Source organism: Sinohyriopsis cumingii, chromosome 1 (genome assembly GCF_028554795.1).
Source record: "Sinohyriopsis cumingii isolate HCF-2022 chromosome 1, ASM2855479v2, whole genome shotgun sequence".
In the NCBI taxonomy this organism is placed as follows: domain Eukaryota; kingdom Metazoa; phylum Mollusca; class Bivalvia; order Unionida; family Unionidae; genus Sinohyriopsis; species Sinohyriopsis cumingii.
In genome coordinates this window covers 122,248,566-122,275,015 of record NC_142961.1, presented here as the reverse complement: position 1 = coordinate 122,275,015, position 26,450 = coordinate 122,248,566, and the positions used below count along the sequence as shown (strand labels likewise).

Below are 26,450 nucleotides of genomic sequence, written 5' to 3'. Positions count from 1 at the left end.
TTTCAAAACTCCTCTTTGTTCTTATTGCTTAATCAAAACAACCGCATAAAGCTATCCTAGCCACACTATGACTATTTTCCTGGTGAAGAAAATATTTAAATTTCATGAGTCGTTTGGCAGTTCGTAAATAACTGCCATGTTGATATTTATCTCGGCAAACAGAGCAATAAACTGTTCATCGTCAGCAAAGGTGAACTAGTTTTTCCAGTCACGTGCCTGAAAAGGTATACAGTACAAGAAGAAATATGTTACCAAAGCAGTCTACCTTTTAACTTAAAGGATAGATAAGTCTCTCTCTCTCTCTCTCTCTCTCTCTCTCTCTCTCTCTCTCTCAGATTTAACTCCTCGAGTACTATTTTTATTTGTTCGAGGCTTTTTTCATCAAATGGGTGCAAATCAATCATCCATGTTTGCGCTGCGAAATAAACACAACTTCTTTTAATTCCACTTTTATGAATTTAGTCTCTAAATTTATTTTCTCCTGAGAGAATAATGTGCGTTTTGAAGCATTATTTCACAAAACCGTTTTCGTATTTGCAATATACCTTTTGGAAGGCGTAGGTGAACGGATTGGCCTTTTTGACATCAATGTGAGTTTTGTGATGCGCATGGGCATCCTTCAGTTTGGGAAAGCTACAGCGATCAGCAACTATATTATCTGTCTTGACTCCCAGAAATTCAGCCAATTTCTGGATCTCTTCAACAGGTTTCTATCAACAAAAAATGGAGGAATAAAAATACAAGTCTGTAAAACGGAGTCACACTATAGCTGTCCAACATTTTAAAATACCAGTCATGCAATATGCAGTAGAATATTTTAATACATATGAAGAGACTAGTAAAAGATGTAGACTTGTTGCAGCGGCACCAATACGTTGATAATGATTTCACTGGTACGAATATAATAAGAATGATTTAACTTCCTTGAAGAAGAGAAACTAGAAGCAGTAATAGTAGTTGTTGTTGTATTTGTCTTATAACACTTGCATAACGTTTCAGTGGCATGTGTTTGTTATGTATAAATGTATTTGAGGTATTCCCTTACTAAAATGCCAATGTACAATGTTTTCTGTGTGAACTTTGCATATTTTCTCAAGACCATTAATTATATTCTCGTTTGCTGAGTAAGGATATCTTATGTTTATTCGCCCTCTAATACATATATATATATATATATATATATATATATATATATATATATATATATATATATATATATATATATACTATAGTATCATCCATCCTACCGTTTGCCTGTACCCTCCTCCCGATTTTAAGAACAAACCACATCAATGATATAATAAATATACCAAACATTGTCATTTCCTTCGCCAGTATATAATTTTTAACCTGACTATCGCCAGGGGATCCCAAACAATGTCAGCTTCTTGGCGTTTCGAATCAAACGGTCGCCATATATGCACGGGTGAATCACAATTGTTACTAATCTCAATAATTCTGTAAATTCTGGAGTTACATCTCAGTCAACTAATGTGTGCAAGAGTTTCTCCTTTTAGTTTATTCAGATTGTTTTGAGAAATATTAAAACTAGACACTGCAAATATTGGACGCAGGCGACACAGTTTTGATTGCAATGGACTGATCAAGAAACCAGCAAAGGACAGAGCAGTATGTCTGCTTGTTGATATCGAGAGCTTACGTTTACTTTGAAACGCCAAGTTGACAGTATTTGGGACCCTCTGGCGACAATCGGGTTAGAAATTATAAATTGATGAATGAAATTACTACGTTTAAAGCATTATTTTTATATCCTTCGTGTTTTTATCTGTTAAAATCGGTATGGGAAGGGGTGTACTAACAGCAGCAGTGGGGGGCGAACAGACCGACTTTGGAAGCGTCCAAAAACCGAAATAAGGCTTCTAACTAAAAATATTTCGAGCTGAATATTTGCTTGAAATAAATGACTGTCTAAACAAATTGAGGATTCTCCGGTTAATTAGACCATTTATTTTCGTAAATTGCTTTTCTGATCTGAAAACTCGTGAAATTAAAATTACCATTACAAAAAACGAACCAACTTGAGGTCATGCCCCCCTCTGCTGCTATAATTAAATCATTATGTTATAATAAAATGGTATATTCGGAATCTCATACTGCAAGGATAGCTCGAGAACGATTAGAAGCAATCAAAAAATTTCTTCCTGTTAGAGATTCATTCAGAAAAAAACTGCAAGCGCAGCAGGAAACACAAGTTGAGTACGAAGAGGACACTAAAAACCTATTTAAACCCGTCACTACAGCTACTAAGAAAGCTGCAGCGGCTGTTGAAAAAACTATATGGGGAGATAATGAGGAGGAAGATGAGAAGAGGAAAAAGGGTATTTTTCCAGTATTAGAACAAACTGCAGCGCAGACTGAAAAAATAGCAGCGAGAACCAAGAAAACAAAAAAGATTTTACAAGACCTTCCAACTGACATAGCTTCAGCTCAACCTCCACCCGTTGGTGAAGAAATACTTGAAGGTATTGGAAAACTTCGTACTGAAGTCGCCGACGTGAGAAAAAAACTTCCATCTGAACCCAAACCAGTAGAAAAAAACGTAGAATTGATTGCAAGATTTAGGAAAGGTTTTGTTGAAGATATTAGAAATACTGAAATAGAAAAATTACCGGAAGCAATATTATCTGGTATATTTAATAAATCTCGTATTTTAAAACCCGAACATGAAAAAGTAAGTGATGATAATCTTATTAAATGGATGTATCGCGTATACAGAAACAAAAAACAAGCTAAAGGTCCAGAATATAAAAATATTGATGAGGAAGTAAAAAGACTTTATAAAGAGAGACTGGAACAACTAGAACAAGAACAACTCTCCCAGCAGGAACCTTCATATCAACTTCCTCCACCTCTGCAACAAATAGAACAACAACAATCTTCTTCACCGCAGAAAGAGATCATGTTGAAACCATCTAGAGAGAAAATAAAACAGATGACAAAAGAAATGAAACAAAAAACAAAAGAAGAATTGAAACAGCAGGAGAAATTACGTTCACTAGGTAAAGAAAGAGATCCTGGTGATGATCCTCCGAGCGCTGTAGGAAGTGGTTTTCTGACTGCATCAGAAGAAAATAATTTTGTTTGTCCTATTAATATCCTCAATGACGTGTCACAGTTAGAAGTTCTCATAAGGGGAAAACGTGCCGGAAATAATTCACCAGAAATAACCAATGAAGCAGCTAATATTTGTCGGCAATTATTTAAAGGTGGTATCATGGATATTGGCGTTTACCGAGAACTTATTGATGACCTCGTTGATGATTAGTCACCGCGATTAGATAAATGGTAAATAAAATAAGATGATCGTACACAATAATCATCGTAAATCCGTATCGGTCAGAGCGGTAAACTCAAGATTACCAGTCTATAGAGTTATTTACGGAGATGGACTTGGTGATGTTATTCAGGGATTATTTACAAGGTTAGCCCCAAAAGCAGTGCCTATTGCAAAACAATTATCGATGAAAGCTATTGATATTGTTCGTGAAAAAGCTCCTGGTGCAATTGTCAATGTTGCTGGTAAGGCGTTCTCGGCGATCAAAGATAGACTAGCACGATTAATAAGACGAAAACAACCACCAGTAAAATTGCCAAGTACTGAAATTATGCCCGCAGATGTCAGTAAAATAATAAATCAAGCTGCAAATCAAAAACTAGCAGCGTTGGCAGATCGGGGACTCGGTGAATCGGGAAATAATATCTCAAGTTTAATATCAGGAAGTGGAACTTCCCGAGGTGGAATTTTCCGAACGCGGTAATCAACGTGTTAGACGAAAATAATTACAATAAAATGTTCAAGCGCGTATCCGACACAGCATTTGACATGGAAGCACCTGTCCTTAAAGATGAATCGGTACGTGATTATCAGTTTTATTCTTATGACGCACGAATACCAGATCAACGTGGAGGAAGAATTGAACTACAAGTTCATGACACAAGTAGATATGTTCTACCCGCTGAGGCTTTTATTGAGGTAGAAGGTACAATTGTAACAACGGATGATACTAATTACGGAGATGCAGTAAAAGTTGGTTTTGTCAACAACGGGATCATGGCATTATTTGATAGCGCCACGTATATGATCGATGGAAAAAATATTGAATCGATTCAGAATAATGTCGACGTTGCTACAACAATAATAGGGTTGGCAAGATATTCTGATGATTATACAAGATCAGGTCCTACAATGATGTTTGCGAAAGATAATTCTAATTACCCTGAAAGTGATCCGTATAATATAAGACGACCAAGAAACGAAACCAATACCGCTGATGCTGCTGTGTGGCCAGTGGTTCATGGTGCTAATGAACATTTCAACTTGGGATTTGCAATAGAAATATGTTGCTAGGAGACAATAGAAGTTTTTCATGTACAATTCCACTATCGCACATTTTTGGATTTTGTAGGAATGTTAAAAAGGTTATTTTTGAAGCTAGACACACGGTTGTTCTTGTAAGAAAGAGTGATGATAACGATGCTCTGTGGAGACCTATTGGTGATGCTGGTAAAGTAATGCTATCGAAGCTTTCACTGTGGTTGCCGGTAATGACTCCAACGATCGCAGAAGAACAGAAATTGATTTCTTTCATGGACACAGGTGATAAATCCTTGTTGTCATGGTTAACAACAAGCACAGATAGTATGCAAACTGACGTTAACGGTCAGTTTACATGGCATATAGCATCACAACAAGGTGTTTCTGCACCACGGCATATTTTTATTGCGTTTCAAAACCATGATCGTTTAGGCTCACAACTTCGCTCTCATATGATATTTGACCAACTAGGTATCACAAATATTTCCTTACGGATAAACGGACAACAAGAACCAACACACAATATACAACTAAATTATGCACAAAATCATATAGGACGTGCATATCATCGTTTGATGTCATTCATGGGACATGATCAAAATGTAGATACTGGGTTGCAAATATCACAATATGATTTCAGAACTTCGTATCCGATTTATTATTTTTCACTGGAGCATCTTGATCTATCAAAACAATCTGTCGTTGATATACATCTTAAAACAACATTAAATACAGGTGGTGTTAATTATAGAGCAATCGCGGTTATACTCAGCGATAAAGCGATGTTACTTGAAGATGGTAGTGGTCGAATGAGAGTCGTTGATGCACCAGTGGAAAATCTTTAATCATTATTTGGAGCGTGGCAAGTATTTATCATAAAATGCCATATCATCACGTTAGTGTCAGTCTGACTCACGGTCAGATTAAAAACCTTCAATCAAATTCAGCAAACAACTGCGGAACGAAAATATCACTAAAGCGAGATCAGATCACGGGTGGTCAAAATAAACTATCATTATCAGAACGCCAGCTTAAACATTTCAACGGCGCTAAACAATCAAAAACAGGCGTCAAACTTAATCTCTCTGCGGGTGCGGTTAAAGACTCAATTAAAACAGGTGGTATTTTTCCACTTCTCGCGGCTATTCCAGCGTTAATAGCTGCTGCCGCTCCAGCCGTAGCAAAAGCAGCCGCGTTAGGTGCTGTTGGAACAGCTGCTGGAATGGCTCTAAAGAAAGCAACAGGAAATGGATATAAAAAAGGGACGCGGCCTAAGATTACCGGGATCTTGTTGGGGAAGAGGTCTGAGGCTTCCAGGATCACTTCGTTAGACGCTCCAGCATCAAATTTTGATTTACTTGATGCTGCTAAACGATTAAAAATAAAAAAACTTCAGAGGTGTTTTTATGCGAGATCAATTACCGAAACAACCGAACAAACTCGAAACAGGTATTATTAATCTTGACTCGAATTCAGGACCTGATACTCATTGGGTATCATACGCGGTCGATCCGCGTAAAATCGTTTATTTTGGTTCATACGTGTTAGCTCCACCCATTGAATTTATCAAGTATGTTGCACCACTTCACGCGCAAGTTTGGTATTCAACGCTACCCACACAAAGAATGACAGATCCGCCAATATGCGGCCGTGAAGTAATTAATGTACTTAACGCTATATCAAAATCATCCAAACCGCCACATAAGGTCGTGCATAATTATACAAGCAACCGCTTCGTTACGCGTAAAGCGTTTTAAACAGATCTTAGATTATAATGGTTGATATTTACGGAAGATCTTCTTCACGCGTTAAGAAAAAGTCCGATGACATTGATCTGTCAAAGTAAGCGACTAAAGATGATCTTAGTGATATTATGAACCTGCCTGGAGTTGACCGAGATGAGGTTGTTATTTTTCAGGATCGACATGGTAAACTAAAAACGAGCAATATCAAATGGAATGATATAATTCGACGAGTACTCGGTGCAGTTACGGATAATATACCTGTGTTTGCTGACAGCGGCAGTATTAGGGATTCAAGTATATCGTTTACAACCATCAGAGATCAAATTACAACAAGTGTTGCTAATCGCGTGAAAAAAACCGGTGACACAATGACGGAAGAACTCAGCATGAACGGGAATAAGATAGTAGTTTTAAGAGATCCAACATCCGACGAAGACGCAGCAACAAAAAATACGTCGACGTCAACTACAACACCGTAGATGGTAAATTATCCACGTTGCGGGCCGAGTATGATGTGCACGTGGGCGCTTTTGGAAGATTTCGAAGAAATTTTCAAAAAACCGATGAATCTATAGATAAATTCTTCGGCACTCCGCACGCCATTGACATAAGACTCGTTGATATCAAGACGAACATCGACACGATCAAACAAACACAGCAAAACATCGTAGCGGAGATTCCTGAGATCGTTAATAAAACCAGTTTGATTAAAATTCCCGGCGGGGTTACTCCCGGGCATATTACCAACATCGTATACACGGTATCATCGGGATTTGCAACATGGTCGCAGCAAAATAAAACTATCAAATACACCGCAACAGTCACTAGCGTGTACAGGCTGTCTGTGTTTAGTGCTGAAAAATTTGAAATATTTACAACGTATCCATGGCGTTATTCAACTGATAAGTTTTCCGGGGTTGTATCTGTTATATTAAATAGCGGAAACGAGGAAATATTTATTCTGGAAGCAGCTGATAAGAAATTAACCGCAACATCTTTCTGGTGGTGTTTGGAATTTGTAGCTGAAACACCTCAATTGGTTACTGCCTAAAATATAATGAGTACCTCAATCGACGTTCAAAAATTTAGGTACAATCAAGCGCGTGAATGGCAGGCAGCGTTGAAAGATCGAGTCGAACAATATACAGTAAAAATAAAATGTATCAACGACGATTAGTTATCAGTGAGGTTGTTGTTTATTCGGTATCCGCTGTTGTTGCTGGAGCTGGAATAATATTATCCGCGGTAACAATGATGGCACCAGTAGCTGTGAGTATTTGTATTGCAGCAGCAACAACGATTGCAGGTATGCTCAATATCATTGCAAAAAAAATATGTACTTGCACGAATGGAAAATTATCCGATTACATGATAAAATTACAGATAGCAACTGTCGCATACTCGAAGTTATCCTCGTTGTTATCAGCAAGTCTCAGTGATGGAATTATATCCGATTTTGAGTTTTCAGAGATGATTGAAATATACAACTGCGCTGGTATTAAAGGTACGAGTATTAATAATGACGGAATTACTCCAGCAGATCGTGACGAACACAACCCCGCAGAAGACCACGATGATCTCGGTAAGCTCGATTAATCCTGAATTTAGCATCAATTTTCCAACTGCAATTCGCGCGAATGAAATTGCACTAGCGCAATTACGAGTATACCATAGTTGGCCAAATATCAGATCGAGATCATTTAATGGTACACCAGCAAATAATTCGCTTGTATTTGTTAATAAGAATAAACCCGATGGAACACCTGACTGGGTCGTTGTTGGAATACCAACTGGTAGTTATGAGATCGAACAAATCAATGATGAATTTGCGCGTAGAATACAATCAATAACCGGAAAAGAAGCAAAAATATCAATTAATGTTCATGAACCAACACTGTCTTCTGCAATCGAAATAAACTCGCCTGATTATGCCGTTGATATTTATCAGTCCACGATAAGATCCGTACTAGGTTGGCCTGATATTGCGCCAGAATATCATGGACCACCAGAACCAACTCGAGCTGATTTTACATCGACAAAAAGTTTTCATCATAATATTAAAATGAATTATACAAGTTTTTGGTGGAACATAGAAAAACGAGTATGGGATAAACGGGATCAATTTCGTGTCAATAATATTGGTGAATACTATTGGCTTTTACACAACGCTGATAACGGTAATAACCTGTATAATTCATTTTACGATATAAATATCAATAATGTCATTAATATCATGAATTCAGACCACGAAGAACAACTGGTTAATTTACGTGATCTTTTTCATGAATATTTGTCTGATTTGACATCTACGCGTGAAGAAATTATTAAACGAATAGAAATTTTAAATCATATAACTGATACCATTGAATCTTTTCATAATAGAATCATAAACCTGGTTTTTGAATCATCGGGCGATTATAGAAGGTTTTTCGCAACCAAATACAAAATACCCGAAGCTGACATTGTAACGTTTAAGTTCCCTGATTATAATCCAGATAGATTAAGAAAATCTGTCAATGATGTCATTGATGAATTCTTTCCTAAAATAATCGATGCATGGAAAAAAATAACTCCACCAGCAACTGTTCTTAGATATAATAATGATCGACACGGCGGTGGCAGACATGTATCTCCGGGAATCGTTAATATAACATCGACAATCGCGGTTAATCTAGTTTGTGACGTAATCGAAGGCAGTTATCAAATAGATCTTGTAAAATCAAGTCAGGCTCAACAAGGATACATTTTATACACGTTCACACCACAAGTTCCCCCTGGGGATTTGATCGTGCAAGTACCAACCAATCCTAATTTATCTACGCACACATAATCAGTATTTGTCACGAATAAATTTTAAACTCACAGACCACATAGGACGATTAACTGACCTGCGTGGGGAGGAATTGATTGTCAATCTACCTGTAAAGTCTTAAAGACTTTTATCGTAATGATTTTTGCTCATAGATCTTTGATCAGAAATATTTTTATTTTATCAGAAATATTTTATTTTATTTTATTTTATCAGAAATATTTTATTTTATTTTATTTCATCAGAAATATTATATTTTATCAGAAATATTTTTATTTTATTTTATCAGAAATATTTTATTTTATTTTATTTTATCAGAAATATTTTATTTTATTTTATCAGAAATATTTTTTTTATTTTATCAGAATATTTTATTTTATCATAAATATTTTTATTTTATTTTATTTTATCATAGATCTTTGATCTTAATATTCCAACACTTTTAGTCAAATTTGTTATTTTTAGTCGATTTGTCAAATTACAGTTTTTCGTCAGGTCAAACCTCAAGCGGTTCTCTAATTGATTCATCGATAAATCGTTAAAAATCCTCATTTTTTTTCGAAAATTACCAGAAAAATTAACAAAAGTCGCATGAAAAATCTCATTTTTTGAGCTAATTTTACTGATTTTTGGCGATTTATCGATAAATCAATTAGAGAACCGCTTGAGGTTTGACCCGAACGATATTGGAAAATTTATCAATTTTCCTTGACAAATTTGACTAAAAAAGTATTGGAATATTTTATTTTTTCTGAAAATTAGATCATTTTACATAGTTCTGAGTACCAACTAGCCCATCAAAATTACGAAATTGATTGGTTTGCATGATTCTGAGTACCAACTAGCCCATCAAAATTACGAAATTGATCATTTTACATAGTTCTAAGTACCAACTAGCCCATCAAAATTACGAAATTGATCATTTTACATAGTTTTAAGTACCAACTAGCCCATCAATTTCAGAAAAAATAAAATATTTCAGAATAAATAAAATATTTCAGAATAAATATACAATATTTCAGAATAAATATAATTTTACAATAAATATAATTTCAGAATAAATATAATTTGAGAATAATATTTCTGATCAAAGATCTACACGTGGTCAGCGTTGACACGGGCCCCAGTTACCGAAACTTTCATTTTCATTTTCACCAGAATTATTTTGTACTACTTAACCAACTAGGTTACTTTGGATCGTTTCACCAGTAACGAGGTTACTTGCTAACATAATTTTTCTTAGTAGTCTTATGCGAGTACTAATTGGTTTTTTTTGCCTCGTACTCGTGGGATAACTCCAATCTAATTTTTTCTACTGCGGCAGAGAAAGGAACGAATTCCTTCACCTGATTATCTTCTACAGTAGCTAGTGACCGGAACATCGCCGCCTGAATCCGTTTCATGAACTTGTATTCAGATGATAGTGTGTGTATTCCTTGCTTTTTACGTTCTTGTAAAATTTCAAAATCAGAAACTATTTTTTTCAGGATTTAGTTCATTGAACATATTAATTCCATCTTTTTCCAATTTTTTGATAGCAACAATTACATCATTAATATTTTCGTAGTTCATTATTTAGTATATATATATATATTTAAAATAAAAAAATATTTCCCCTATGAACATCTATTCGAGTCTTTTAGCAAGTTCAGGAAGGGGCACACAATGAATGATTGAACCTCTATTCGAGTGTTTTAGTAGGTTCAGTAAGTATGCAATGAATGAAATCTTAATTAAGGACGGCACAACCCAGAACTCGTAGCTTGCCACCGCATTCTACCAAGTTCACACGAAACACTACCCCCTATGAGAGCCCCTAACCCGTCAAACAACGGTCTAGAGGCCCAAGAGGGTGGACAGCACAAACATATATGCAATGAATGAACCTCTATTCGAGTGTTTTAGCAGGTTCAGTAAGTATGCAATGAATGAATTAAGGACGGCACAAACATATATAAATGAAATGAACCTCAGTACGTATGAAATGAAATATATGCAATGAATGAATGAATGAATGAAATGAAATGAAATGAAATGAATGAATGAATGAAATGAAATGAAATGAAATGAAATGAAATGAATGAAATGAAATGAGGCCATTTTCTACGCTCAACAGAACACACCCCCACCCCCCAATAATCAGCCCGTGGGTGATACAAAACATGTATCAACCACCAGTGATGTGTGGTTGGAGGGTTCTGTTGAGCGGAGGGGGGCTGGCGGTGCCCCAATTAATTATAAAAATCGCTAATATGCGTAACCACCGACCAGTTGTCAGTCATGGGATTCGATCCTGCGGCCTCGAGCATCACGGCCAGATACGTTATCAATTGAGCTATCGAATTCATCTAACCATATATGTTTCAAAGGTTATTATATAGCTATAAGATCGGTTTAAATATTTCTGCATTAAAACAGCGGTTCTGAATAGATTGTAAATTTCTGTATTAAAACAGCGGTTCTGAATAGATTGTAAATTTCTGTATTAAAACAGCGGTTCTGAATAGATTGTAAATTTCTGTATTAAAACAGCGGTTTCTGAATAGATTGTAAATACTTGTGCATTAAAAATAGCGTGTTCTGCCAAGATTTCTCGTAATATCTTGCACTAACAGCGTGTTCTGTACTACCACGGCACCATCAAACGTTTTACCACCTACAGATCAGTTTAAATATTTCTGTATTTCTGAACAGATTGTAAATATCTGCATTAAAAACAGCAAGTTGTACCTCGATTTCTCATAACAGATCTAAAAATAACTCGCTATATTGTACGATGTGAAATACGTTTATTTTTCTATTTTGTAAGTTAGAAACCATAAATATCTTTCTTTGGTATAATTAATTACGATGTAGATGATTAATTAACTAATTACGATCATAAAAAATCGGAAATCTACGAAGAAAACTATATATTAGAGAAGTAATCTCCCTTTTGCATAATCAAAAAATCAGAAGTGTAACAATGAAGCTTTCTGACAAAAAAGGATAAATGGTTAAAAAATGGTTATTAAATACAATTCGAGGTAATGATGATAGTTTATCTCATTAACAATATTGGAAGGTGATTTTCTGTTTATAGTTACTGGAAAAAGTAGTTTTGTCATATTTTCTGCGACGTATTTTACCACACGCGAGTTATTATCAAAGTATTTCGCAGCTGAATACATTGATTGAAATATAATTTCTTCACCCGTCTCTATGTTTGTGGATTTTCCCGCCCTCCTTACAATTGTTCTGTCATATTTACCAGTACCTCCCCATGCAGAGTTCTCGCTTTGTGTAACAGATCGAAGATTGAATAAAATATTGTCAATTTTCACGCCGTTAATGTGATCGATCACAAGACCGTCTTTGATCAACCCCTTGTGACACTCATATATGAAACGATGACAGAAATAAGTTTTCTTCGCTGCAGTAAACATCAGATAGCCAGTATTAATGACAAAACCAACTGGTTTTTTCAATCGACAGTGTCTTATCATACCATCAATATTTGATTCATAGTTTGTTATTGTAGGATGCCTTATAAACTTATTTTGCTCCATTATACAATAATATTATTTGTTTAAATCATAATTTGTCTGAAAACTTAGATAATCCTCCACGGATTTTATAGCTCCGTCACTGACGTTATTTTTTGTTATAGTATCTTTTAAGCCCTCTGTATCGTTTACCACAACAACACGCACACAAGTGTTTTTCCTCGCACTCCAGCACCACATCACAGACATGGTATTGGTCCTGAGGTTCCACGGTGAACGTTTTGCATGTGTTGCCCACAGAATTCCTTTTTACAGGATTTATTACAACGAGTCAATGAACCCACCATGAGCCATTTGCATTGAGACATTGTATACATAATATTTTAATTTAAATATTTGCTTGAAATATAATATGAACGAATTCGATAGATTATCCCGAATAAAGCCCCTGAGCGGAGATAAATTTATCTCCTAACCTACCGATGCAAGGTCTGGTTGGTCCAAAAAACAAAGGTTTGATTAATAAAATTCACGACGCCAAGAAAGAATTTCACACAGATGGTGCATCTCATGTCTGGTCAACGTTCAAGATTATACGCAACAAAGATATCATCGACGCTATGACGAACGACAAACGAGCAGCAATTATCATTAACTATCTTGATAATCGCAAATATCTTTTCAGAATAAAATTTGTCGTGTTGACAGAAACAGATGATTGGATTATCCGTGACAAATATGATCCTGTCCACGGTAATAAAAAAACTGTTGTACTAAGTAAAGATTCCAAACCAGGTCTATTAACAGGTATTGACAAACTGTATTATGAACGAGCATATCCTGTGACCGCGGTTATTTATGGAATCTATGTGATAAATGAAAAACCCAGCGTTGATAAACTGGCGCCGATGAAATTTTCAAAAATAAATTGTGTGGCTGAACGAGTAACAGAACATTTTACCGTTTCGACTCGTGGAAACGGTCTAACGGATAAAAAACGTAAAATAATAAACACATGGGGAGAAATGGTTAAAGATACCGGTACGTCTATCAAAGATGTCGCTGAGTTAGGAAAAAAATTAAAATTTCCAATAACTATAGCGACGATAACAGGAGAGATTTTGTATGAATCAAAATATAGATCAAAAGGAGCTTCGATCGAAATTATTGATCATAACGCACACGCGTGGACTAACGCACTAACAATATTTCCACGAGATCGAACTGTTAAATGTTATCCCATAGAAAATTCTGATGGAGGTATGTTTGATTTCATTAACGAAATAAGTAAAAACGATCCTGTGTCAGTATTTCAGTCTTGCGTGGAAGAAAAAAATAAATTTGATCAGTTTGTGAGACCAAATGGTGTTATTTATCGAACAGATCTTCTTCACGAGAAAAAGAAAAATCTTGCACTGCAATATACTGATGACACTGACGAACTATTGAGCAACTGTTTTACTGTTCCGTCAGTTGCGGCTCATTTTGCTAGAAAGAAAAATTCGTGGAAACCAACTAGATTTGATTTTCTTGATGACATAGTATCCAGTTGTGTTGAATATGGACACGGCGGACTATGGAATACTAAATACAATCACAGTGATGTTATTTCAGTTGATATGGTTGCATGTTATCCCGGAAGTTTTCTTGGATACGGAGATTGTTCTGTGTACTTTAAAAGATGCGGTCATCCGACGCACGAAATGACTCGAGTATCGATAAATGGACCATTACCGGATTTTGACCTAACTGGATTCGCTCATATCGAGTCATTCGAAATGTCTAAAGGACTTCATCCAATCTGTTATGTTTGGTTTGGAAAACATTTTTCAGAAAAAATGTGGACACCAATAGTGTTATTACGGTATATGCTTGATTGTGCGATGTTAACACGGTTGATTGTAAGTGAAGCAATTATATCATACCGGAAACAAACCGAAGTTTGGTTTCCACAACAAAAGGAGTATTCGGAAGAAACCGATTACGAGAACAAGATTCAAAAGATCTTGGTAGAAAAATAATCGGCAAGTTTACCCAAGGAGGAGCATATGATCACAGACGACATTGTACAAGATTGATTATGGATGATGCTGAGTTAGATTTTATAATCGCTGATTCAACGAACAAGAACACGTTTATAAGTCAAGAAACAGCTTTCTTGTCAAATGGAAATAAACTAGGTACAATTGTGAGCTACATGGACGGTGAGTCACCGCAGTATACTCATTTAAGATCTCCAATGTTAGCGTACGTTTCAATAAACCTATTATCGATGATAAATAAGGTTTCTACACTCGCTGTCAGAGTTGCTACTGATTCATTTTATAAAAGTAAAAAATATTCAATACTGCTAGAAAAATTAAACATAGACACTTGTGCATCGTGGGGTTCGTGGAGAATAAAAAAGGAATATATACTCGATTATTCCGAATCCGCTGATGTTGCGGTTAAAGATATTTACCTGATAAAATCAGGCAGAAATAATCAGATATCGTCGACAACTTCGTTGTTACCATCGGTATACGATGCAATAACTAGACACAAAACAGTTTATCTAAACGGACCTGGGGGTTCTGGTAAAACCACTCGAGCTATCGAACTATTTCAGAATTCAGATATGATAGTGCTAACACCTACACATAGACTCGCGCGAGAAATGAAACAACGAGGAGTACAATCATGTACTTATCACAGCTTTGTTCGATGGAAGGGTGATGCATGGACATCTTTAAGGATGGGCGAGAAATACATTCCAAGGATTATAATATGGGATGAAATATGCACTGTACCGCTAGAAACATTAAAAATATTTCTTGATTGGTTATTAACAAGAAATACTGCTGTGATAATGTGCGGCGATCACGGTCAACCACCACCCGTAGTTGGACCATCTCCACATGATTGGCTGAAAAATTTTGTTGACCACTTCGAAGAAGTATCTGATGATCATAGAGCACTTGATGCAACGTTGAAGGAATTTAAAAAATTAATCAGACTACAACCGAATAAAATTCAGTGTGAAGTAATGCGCGAGATAATTTCAGAAACACCCATGAAAGACTTTTTGCGCGCGTGGAGACCAAACGATTTGATAGTTGCAAGTAGAAAGATAGTTCGTGATACACTTCAACGGGAGTTGTTTCAGTTACGACGAGAAAAGTTTCCAACGTTGCCAGTTCCGTTATGTTATCGACCAGCAGATACGCGACGGCAAAATATCGACGTTGATATACCAGGACAGACCGAGTCAAGGAAACAGAATCTTGTGTTGAATGATATTGTTGCAGTTGATGTTGATGTTGTTGAAGATGCTCTACGTGCTGATAAATCCCCGTGGACGTTTGGATATGCGATGATGATTCATTCATCTCAGGGATTAACTATTACTGATACAGTTGTTTGGATCGTTGATGATCGTATCGAATGGTCGAACCTAGTTTATCTTGCAGTGTCTCGAGTCAGAAAAATATCTCAATTGAGACGAGTCGTCATGGGCTCGTCAGTGACTAGTGATGATATTGACGAATGTCAAAGCGATATAATAAGAAAAAAATTATCTGGTTATAAACAGTGTGATAAAAAAAACAAACGCGATTTTGATCTTGATGCTGATTTTATTAATGCGCTGAAACAACAACAGAATAATCATTGTGCAAGTTGTAATTGTATAATGTTATGGCGGTATCTAAAAAATAATCCAAGACAATTCACCGTAGACAGAAAAAATAACAATCTTGGTCATACACGAGAAAATATCACGTTGACCTGTCTTGAATGTAATCGACGTAACGGAGCTAGTTAAGTGATTTGGGTGGTAATTGTGTATCCTCGGGAATTACTTGTAATTGTTCACGTACAAATCCACGTTGAGGAGCAGCTGAATCCAGTCTGTAGATTGCCTGAGGATCTTGTCACGGTGGATATCTTGTGCTCGTAATACTCCAAATAGGATCAGTTGCTCTTTTTTTACCACCTTCAAGTTCACCGGGCTCATATAAATATCTGACAGTGATATTACCTAATAATGGTTGCGCTGAAAAATCACGTCGTTGTATTGGTATGTGCGTGCTTGCAATTGCATTAATAGGTTTCATGTTGGTTGTTCGAGTAATCTCATTATTTAATGCAGTTATCACATTTGGTAATCTTGCCACCCATTCATGAGATCTCGTATCCTGAATCAATTCCTTCGCGTATTGATATCCAAATAACTGCTCAGCAAGTGTTCGATTAAATCGTTCAACAATTGCCTGATCACGATGAATCGCAGTATGTCCTCGTCATATTTTGGTATTATATTGTCTCATCAGCGATGATACTGGACCAAGAAATTCCTTGCCAGGATCAACTTGTAGCAGCTGTGGCCATCGTAGACCACCTCGTTGATAAATTCGTTTAAACGCATCGGCTACCTCAGATGCTGTTTTAGTCATTAACGGTTCTGCATCTTTATATCTACTTGCAACATCAACAACAGTTAGCGCGTATTTATACGTTTTTCTACGTACAGTATCATGTGGTAAAAACAGAATATCAGCTTGATGAACTTCATTTAGGAATACTGACACTGAAATGTGCAAATCGAATTTGTTTAGGTGGCGGTAGGTAAATTTGCCATATTGCCTGTTTGGATAACCACGCTTTAGCAGTAGAATGTTTAACCGCTGCTGCATCAGCAAGTTTACTAATTGCTGCTTTACCCTTCCAGTATCCAATTGGTGAATAATAAATCGATTTCATTTTATATATTACCAGCCCCTAGTGCTAATTTACCTTTCATCGTGGATCTTACTAACCAATTAGCTAATTTTTCTTTGATATTTTTATTTTTTATAGAATCTAGCGCATGAATTAATTTCACATCTGCAATATGCCTATGTTGTAGATCATTGCTTTTATATGCAACATCATGAGCATGACATGCTTTATCAATAGCATTTATTGGTTCCTCGCCTGGTTTTGGTTGATCCTGATTATCAAGTCTAATATCGAGTCGAGTACCAGGACCGCAATAATTATATCCTGGTAGGTGTTTTTCTCCTGGGTATTTAGCCCACGGAGTCCCGGGTAATTTTGTTAATTTTGCTGCAATATCACCTCCTCGTTTTTTTTTTAACGCTGACTTTGGCCCTGAATTATCACCGGGAATAAATTTAAATTTCTTTGTACCACACCGCGTACACTTACCCATAACCGCTGATCTATTATTTTTTGTGGTAATAGTTGTTAGTGTATTCGTCGGGGTACGCATCCTGCACTTCACACAATATAAATCCATAGATATTTTATACAGCATGGATATAATTGATTTCTCAGCGACAAGAAAACGAGAACCTGTCAAGCACCATCCTGCATTACCAAATTCCATCACAATGATAATAATAGGACCATCTGGAAGTGGAAAGACACAGCTGTTACTCAATCTTATAATGAGATGGTTAAAGTGGGATAAATTGTATTTAGTAGCCCCGTCAGTTGATGATCAACGATGTTATAATGTGCTTAAGGATTTTAATGAAAACGTGCAAATAGATAAAGATAACGATATTATCGAGTTTATAACTGATATTAATGAAGCACCATCAGTTGATTCCATAGACGGATTTATTAATAATTTAGTTGTATACGAATGATGTGATGCTGGACAAACAATCAAATCCAGCTAGGATTTTTTCTCGAGGCAGACATAAAAACACTGATGTCATTTATGTTACTCAACGATACACACAAATACCAAAAGTGATCAGAGATAACTGTAATATTTTAGTTGTGTTTAATGGAGTTGATACACATACGTTGTGAAATATTCATCAAACTTGGTGCAGCGGTGACATGGATATAATTAAATTCAGAAACTTCTTTTCATGAGCGCAAGCTACTCCGCACGGATTTATAACAATAAATTTGCACGATCCTAGAACAAGATATCGAATCAGACTCGATAAAATATTTGGATAAATTAATAGCAGCAGAGGGAGTCATGACCCCAAGTTTGGTTCGTTTTTTGTAACAGTAATTTTAATTTCACGAGTTTTCAGATCAGAAAAGCAATTTACGAAAATAAATGGTCTAATTAACCGGAGAATCCTCAATTTGTTAAGACAATCATTTATTTCAAGCAAATATTCAGCTCGAAATATTTTTAGTTAGAAGCCTTATTTCGGTTTTTGGACGCTTCCAAAGTCGGTATGTTTGCCCCCTCTGCTGCTCTAACAAACAGCCGTCAAGGCCCCAAAGGCTCCGCCGAAGATCACCAACGCTCCTGCTCAGGGTTCACCAAGGCTGTGCCCGGCTACTCAATTTCTCTCATAGGCTCAATACAGGCTCAAGCACAGGCCCTAAAGACTCCGCCCAGGTCCAAGGTTCATGCACATTTGCAACAACTTAAACGTGCATCGTTGATTTTCTGGGACATTGTGTGGCTTGCCACTGGGTCAAGCCGGAACATTTTTCCGGTTTAGCTTGTGTCGGGATTGCTAGAGCATAAAAGTCCTGTCTTGCGCTGGAATTGCCAGTGCTTCATACGGGCATGGGGTATGCCAGGCAAAAAAGGGAAATACATTGTATAGACCATTGCAAATGTCGAGGTAGTTGAATGGCTTTTAGCCCCTCCCCCCGAGCTCTGAGATCGTGGTTCTGAAAATGTTAGTATGGTGTGCTTGTTACCATGTGTTTATTGTTGAACAAGGTTGGCGCAGAAAGGTTACGTTTAATCAGCTGTTTGACTTATAATTAGTAAGGGCGTTAGAATGCGGTTAAAAAAAATCAATGGTGTGTTCAGCGAAAAACAGAATTTCTATAAATTCATTGAGAAAGAATATACATAAACTAGTGTGGAATAAAGATATGGGGAACTCAATCTCTTTGAAAGAAACTATAATTGCCTGAAGAAAACACAGTGACATCTGTGCGATCATCGTCTTTGTAACTGATAACATTCAGTATGACCCCAGGTTTAGATGCACCTTGCCCAATGATTGACATTTGTACACACCCCCAAAGAAAAATATACGGAATAATTACTAATTGCATATCCCAAATATAAATGAAATATACAGACATTTAAATAAGCGATTGTGACCTACTGACAAATATCTATTACAGGCGAATATTCCCTTGTGAAAGGCAAATCCGATTTTAAGCGTAACATATTCTACATGGTGGCCAGCAGATGTATCTCAGCATTTATGTTAAGTTACGCTCTAATATTAAAATTAGCATAAATGTACTAGTTTTATAAAGTAAACTTGTTTCAGATCATACAACATAGCACTAGTATGACTTTCCATCATGTACAGCACCAAAAGCAGGTCCATTCTTCCAATCCCTTACCTTTGGCAATTAGTACTGTTCATTAAGACAGTAAAAAAACGCGCAAAAGTCAAATATCTTCAAGGAATTGTAGATAAAACTGTTTAAATCTAAACCATTTCTTACCAGTTTGATATCTTCGTACACTATCATATGAAATGGGTAGTCTTTGTGTTGTTCTATCTCATTATCTCAGTCCTGCGTCTTGTGAAACCATGATCTGAATGTAACTGAAGAAAAAAATGTGTAAAATGTTCACAGAAAAATATTTGTTAAACATTACCAACACAAATACACACAATGTTTATTTTAAAAAATCTAGAATTTCCTTACTAAAAATAAGATAAACGAAAACAGTAAAATAACAATGAAAATACGTATTTTAATGAAATCAAACGTAAACTTAAACTATTTAAAACAGCATAAACCTTTTGCTGTCAAAGAAAACAATTTTTCCTTCACAGTTCAAAGAAAACTATTCGTGAAAAGTCCCCGAGTATTAGGAGTTCTTGGACCTAGCCATGTGATGATAGCAGGAAATAATCATGTCTTTGGGTTTCCGAATGACATGTATCAGCTAGCATTTTCTAGAAATCATGTCTTCTGGAAGATATCGGAACCTGAGGTGTGTGTTGAAAATGTGTGGAGATGGAAGAACTTCTAGTTCAGATGTCTCCATCATTTCCCATCATCGTGGCTTGCTTAACTTTCTCATGATATTCTAGACTTTTACTAAGAAGCATGTTTGCTATTTCCCAGTCCCAGTGTGTTCCTATTACATACAACACCAGTCAAAGTCTGTTATGTTCATTTGAAGCAAAGTGTAAGTCTATCAGCTATTGAAACAAATTGCGAACACTCGACCTTCAGAGTGCTGAAGATCTTTTACATGTGTATATCTGCAGAACATGATTCTACACTTAGCTCAATTTAAATGCCTTGGTTAAAGAAAATTCAAAATTTGATTACGCTTTTCATATATATATTCCAAGCATGCGTCATATGCTAACCCTCAGTGACATACACATATTCCAAGCATGCGTCATATGCTAACCCTCAGTGACAAACATATTCCAAGCATACGTCATATGCTAACCCTCAGTGACATACACATATTCCAAGCAAGTGTCATATGCTAACCCTCAGTGACAAACATATTCCAAGCATACGTCATATGCTAACCCTCAGTGACATACACATATTCCAAGCATGCGACATATCCTAACCCTCAGTGACATACATATATTCGAAGTATGCATCATGCTAACTCTCAGTGACATACACATATTCCAAGCATGCGTCATATGCTAACTCTCAGTGACATACACATATTCCAAGCATGCGTCACATGCTAACTCTCAGTGACATACACATATTCCAAGCATGCGTCATATGTTAATTCTCAGGGACATGCACATATTTCAAGCATGCACCATATGCTAACCCTCAGTGACATACACATATTCCAAGCATGCATCATATGCTAACCCTCAGTGACATACACATATTCCAAGCATACATCGTATGCTAACCCTCAGTGGCATACACAAATTCCAAGCATGCGTCATATGCTAACCCTCAGTGACATACACATATTCCAAGCATACGTCGTATGCTAACCCTCAGTGGTATACACATATTCCAAGCATACGTCGCATGCAAACCCTCAGTGACGTATACATATTCCAAGCATGCGTCATATGCTAACCCTCAGTGACATGCATATATTCCAAGCATATGTATGCAATTTCACAATCGTAATTTTCTTTAAATTTTTCATTTTATTCATCAAATGTTTCATCGCTGATAGTTTTTCTTATATGGCACATCAACACATGAAAATTTAGTGTCGAACATGGTAATCAAGTGCCTTGTCCAAATACACTGCAGCAGCAAAATACGCTGCAACAGTAGTGCCTTGTCCAAACTGCTGCAGCAGTGCCTTGTCCAAAATACACTGCAGCAATAGCAGTGCCTTGTCCAAAATACACTGCGGCAGGGGCCCCGAGTGGCCGAGTGGTCTAAAGCGCTCTCCGTTACGGATCACTGCCATCTCACCTCTGTCTGCATGGGTTCGAGTCTCGGATTCGGCCAATGTGGATATGTGAGAAAGCTTGCCAGTAGCTTCTCGAGGGTCGGTGGTTCTTTCCGGGGATTTCCCGGGTTCTTCCTCCACCATTAATACTGGCCGCCATGTATAGCCTATCGTGTGCTGAAAAATGGCGTTAAACCCTACAACAACAACACTGCGGCAGTAGTATCTTGTTCAAAATAGCAGCGCCTTGTCCAAAATATACTGCAACAGTAGTGCCTATTGCAAAATACACTGCAGCTGCAGAAGCCTTATCCAAAAATACAATACAGCAGCAGTGCCTTGCCCAAAATACACTGCAACAGCAACCCCAATGTAGAATAGTCTGAATCAGAAACTTACCACAGCTTTCTTTTATGATAGGAATGTGGAAATGACATACATGCATAAAATGGTGCTTTTCTGTCTTGTGTGAATGATACAAATGTGCCAGGAAAAAACACCAAATGCCATTAAACAGAGGGATACTCATTGGCGGTCAGGGATCAGCCCCGGGCCCAGCTGGGAAGCTAACACTGCTCCCTCAAACCCCATAGCAGATGGGAGGGAGCACTGGTCCCCTCCCAAGAACTCTCCCATGGCTTCGGCCCATGGGCCATCATCGTTGCCCTGGGCACCATTTACGCCACTAACCCCCGGATGCTATTTACCCTCGTTACGCCACTGGATGGAAGCCAGGAGGGGGAGTAGGGGTAGGGAGCGAAGACCCCGTTTTAAGAGTTTCCAGGTTATAATTTTAAGTATCTAACTATGCAGAAAACTTGCTGTTAAAACGTTCCGGTTGTTTTGCACTCATGTTGTTTGGGGTGGGGTGGGTAGTGGGTGAGCTACTGGATTGGGTTTGTCATTTGTCTTACGTTCTAGATTGGCAGCAATCATGCGTCACTTCATGTATTCGATGGTATTCTTAATCGTAAAATAAACGAGACTGTATATGAGAAATCATTATAGGGCCTACCTATGAATTTTTGCTCAGCACATGACCTCCGCTACATGTTTTCTGACGGGTTTGAATTGAAGATCAACGCCATGGTGAGAACTGAGAGAGAGAGAGAGAGAGAGAGAGAGAATGCAAACTACATACATTTGCGTTTGTAAGTATATCTTGGTTCTTGCTGATATTATGCAAGCAAGAGGCTATTGTATTGGGACCTTATATCACTCTACTGACAATGTCACATGCAATCAGTCAGTTAAAGATGTTTCTTCTTTTACGATCGGAGTAACAACTATTCCGTTATCAACATAACACTTTCTACTGATATACAATATCACATAAATACATATATATATATAGAGAGAGAAAGGGAGAGAGAGAGAGACGTACAAACATATCAGAGCCTATTGTTTTTATATCATTTTAGAACATTCTGACGCTCGGAAACTGATCAGTCGGTTTCCTCAATTTTTCGTTAATGGACGTACATAATTTACATATGCATGGTAGGTGTGTGAGGTTTTTCTTTACAAAACGTACGCCTGCGAATTGGGAGGGGGAAAGGCTGAATGTTAATAAGTACATCCGTTCTGTACCATTATAGGGGGTGCAATATACATAAGCTACACAAGCTCATTTTTTATAGGATTTTGTGTAACATTCAAGCCACGTTTTATAGTTGATGCTAATATCTCCTCACTTTTGTTTCCAAGCAATCATTCTGGTTAAGTTCCATTACATAGCATTAAAACTTAAAACTGCTTATTTTGAATGAATGCACTAAACTTCTTTCAATGTTTGATTGTCACAGCTCTTGTTGGAAAGAGGGGAAGCATGAGCGTACGTATGCAGGGGTTTGGTTTACAAAAGTGTACGCTGTGAAGTGGTAGGGCGGGTCGGTCGAAACTGGCTGATTTTGGACGTCCGTACTTTATGGACGTCCCCTTATTATAATAGCTGGATTATGTAAAACAAACTAACGCTTGAAACTTTATAATAAAATTTAAAACAATCTATTTAACGTCTCCCCTGTGACGAATGTCGCTGTAACCTTGATAATACCTTACCCATCAAATGTAACCTTGGATACCAGTGTCAACATTTATATCCTATTCACCTCTTTTATCTTCATTCTTTGTGTAAAATACTACTGGCACATTTTATAAGGAAAAATCAAAACTAAAAGGAAGATAATACTGGGCATCTCCAATAGTAATATGCAAATTATACATCCTTTAATTGATAGCCACCCTCACCCACCCCACAAAAAATGAGGATAACGCTTTTATTTATTTATTTTGTGACGCTTTGTGGATTGCATATGAACATTCCCATGACCAAACTGATCTTGTTAGTTAGGATGAAAGACAGTAATTTACAAGCTTGCTGCCAATGAATATTAACTGGGATCAAGGGCAATTCGTTGTACTAAAGGTAAAGTTCTCCAACCAATACAACCAGGATATTGGGCAATTCACAGCAATAGGATCAACGTTATCTACCTAACTAAAATAACGGGCAATTTACATTACTTGGGGTAAAGTTCTCTACCCAGCTAGGATCAAGGTCAATTCATAGCAGTAGGGGCAACGTTCTCTACCCAACTAGGCTCAAAGGCAATTTACAGTACGATGGGTAAAGTTCTCCTACCAACTAATCCAATCAGGATCAAGGGCAATTAATAGGAATAAGGGTAAAGTTTGCCACCCAACTAGGATCAAGAGCTTTATTGTATCAAGGGAAATTCACAGTACGAAAGGAAAAGTCTTCCATCCAACTAACCCAACAAAAATAAAGGGAAATTCACAGCATTAGAAGAAAGTTATCCACCCAACTAACCCAACTAGAATCAAGGGCAAATCACAGGAATAGGCTTAAATGTCTCCACCCAACTAATCCAACTAGAATCAAGGCCAATTCACAGGAATAGGCTTAAATGTCTCCACCCCCAACTTATCCAACTAGACTCAAGGGCGATTCACAGGAATAGGCTTAAATGTATCCACCCATGTCTACATAATTCATCTAAGATGAGGGTAAATTCACAGTACTAAAGGTAAAGGTCTCCACTCAACTAAATGAACTAGGATCAAGGGAAATTCACAGTACTAAAGGTAAAGGTCTCCACTCAACTAAATGAACTAGGATCAAGGGAAATTCACAGTACTAAAGGTAAAGGTCTCCACTCAACTAAATGAACTAGGATCAAGGGAAATTCACAGTACTAAAGGTAAAGGTCTCCACTCAACTAAATGAACTAGGATCAAGGGAAATTCACAGTACTAAAGGTAAAGGTCTCCACTCAACTAAATGAACTAGGATCAAGGGAAATTCACAGTACTAAAGGTAAAGGTCTCCACTCAACTAAATGAACTAGGATCAAGGGAAATTCACAGTAAGAGGAGTAAAGGGCTCCACCAAATTAATCCAACTAGGATCAAGGGCATTTCACAATACTAGAGTAAATTTCTCCACCCAACTAATCCAGCTGGGATCAATGTCAATTCACATTAATAGGTATAAAGGTCTGCATCCAACTAGGATCAAGGGCATTTCACAATACTAGAGTAAATTTCTCCACCCAACTAATCCAGCTGGGATCAATGTCAATTCACATTAATAGGTATAAAGGTCTGCATCCAACTAGGATCAAGGGCATTTCACAATACTAGAGTAAATTTCTCCACCCAACTAATCCAGCTGGGATCAATGTCAATTCACATTAATAGGTATAAAGGTCTGCATCCAACTAGGATCAAGGGCATTTCACAATACTAGAGTAAATTTCTCCACCCAACTAATCCAGCTGGGATCAATGTCAATTCACATTAATAGGTGTAAAGGTCTGCATCCAACCAGGATCAGGGGTAATTCTCACTAATATAGGTAAAGGTCTCCACCCAACTAATCCAACTAAGGCCAAGGGCAATTCACAGTACTGAAGATAAAGTTCTCCACCCAACTAATCAACTAGGAAGAAGGGCAATTCACAGTACATGTATTAGGGGTCACATTCTCCAACAAATTTAAAGTAATTGTTACAATTAACTATGATTCTAAATTAAGAGATGGGGAAGGTGACTAAGTGGTCCAAGGCACTAGCCTTTACAGATCACTAATATCTTACCTCCATCTATCTGGGTTTGAATCTTGGGCTTGGCTAAAGAGAAGATATGAGAAAACCTGCCAGTACCTTCCCGTGGGTCAGTGGTTCTTCACAGGTTCTGACTGTACCAGATATACTGGCCTTAATGTATAGCCTACCATGTTCTTAAAAATAGCAATAAACCCATCAACCAAAACCAAAGAGACATTAGGAATCTGCTTATGAAATGGTCTACAAGTAATCTAAAGACCTTTTGGAAAAATTTACTATTTTAAAAACATTGTCACCTTTACCAAATCCACCACAGTATTGCCACAAATATTAAAGAACCATATTTCCCTATTGTTTTCAGTTTGTTTGGAATGTTTCAAAACAGAGAATTAAGACAAGCTTTTGGTGTGAAAGATTATGCATGGATTAAATTTCTGTTGGCATGCCATGTTAAAGGATTGGATTCATTTGACTGTAAAATGTTCAAAGCAAATATTAATCGCTGATTTTCCAAAAAGAATCTTTGTGGTTCTGTGATAACAATAATGTTAGTGGAAAAAGTATATTTATTTTATTTTAAATAGTTCAATGCAATTATATTTTCTTACAAATGATCTGATAAACAGAAACATGAGCAT

At 37.0% G+C, this 26,450-nt stretch overlaps 1 protein-coding gene across 1 annotated transcript; it reads right to left on the bottom strand.

Annotated features, from left to right (window-relative positions):
- Nucleotides 1-313: 313 nt before the first annotated feature.
- Nucleotides 314-22,835, bottom strand: LOC149807775 (sulfotransferase 1C4-like). Its single transcript, XM_089945150.1, has 3 exons — nucleotides 22,737-22,835; nucleotides 19,813-19,916; nucleotides 314-710 (listed from the first exon to the last, which is right to left on the bottom strand). Exons 2-3 carry the CDS (start codon nucleotides 19,837-19,839, stop codon nucleotides 510-512), a joined length of 228 nt encoding a protein of 75 aa, XP_089801276.1. The 5' UTR covers nucleotides 19,840-19,916; nucleotides 22,737-22,835; the 3' UTR covers nucleotides 314-509.
- Nucleotides 22,836-26,450: the final 3,615 nt, after the last annotated feature.

Excerpts from the sequence above, each read along its gene's own strand:
- LOC149807775 (XM_089945150.1), bottom strand. The coding sequence starts at position 19,839 with ATGATAGTGTACGAAGATATCAAACTG. Across the intron at positions 711-19,812 it reads TGTACGAAGATATCAAACTG|AAACCTGTTGAAGAGATCCA; the intron begins GTAAGAAATGGT and ends TTTTGTTGATAG.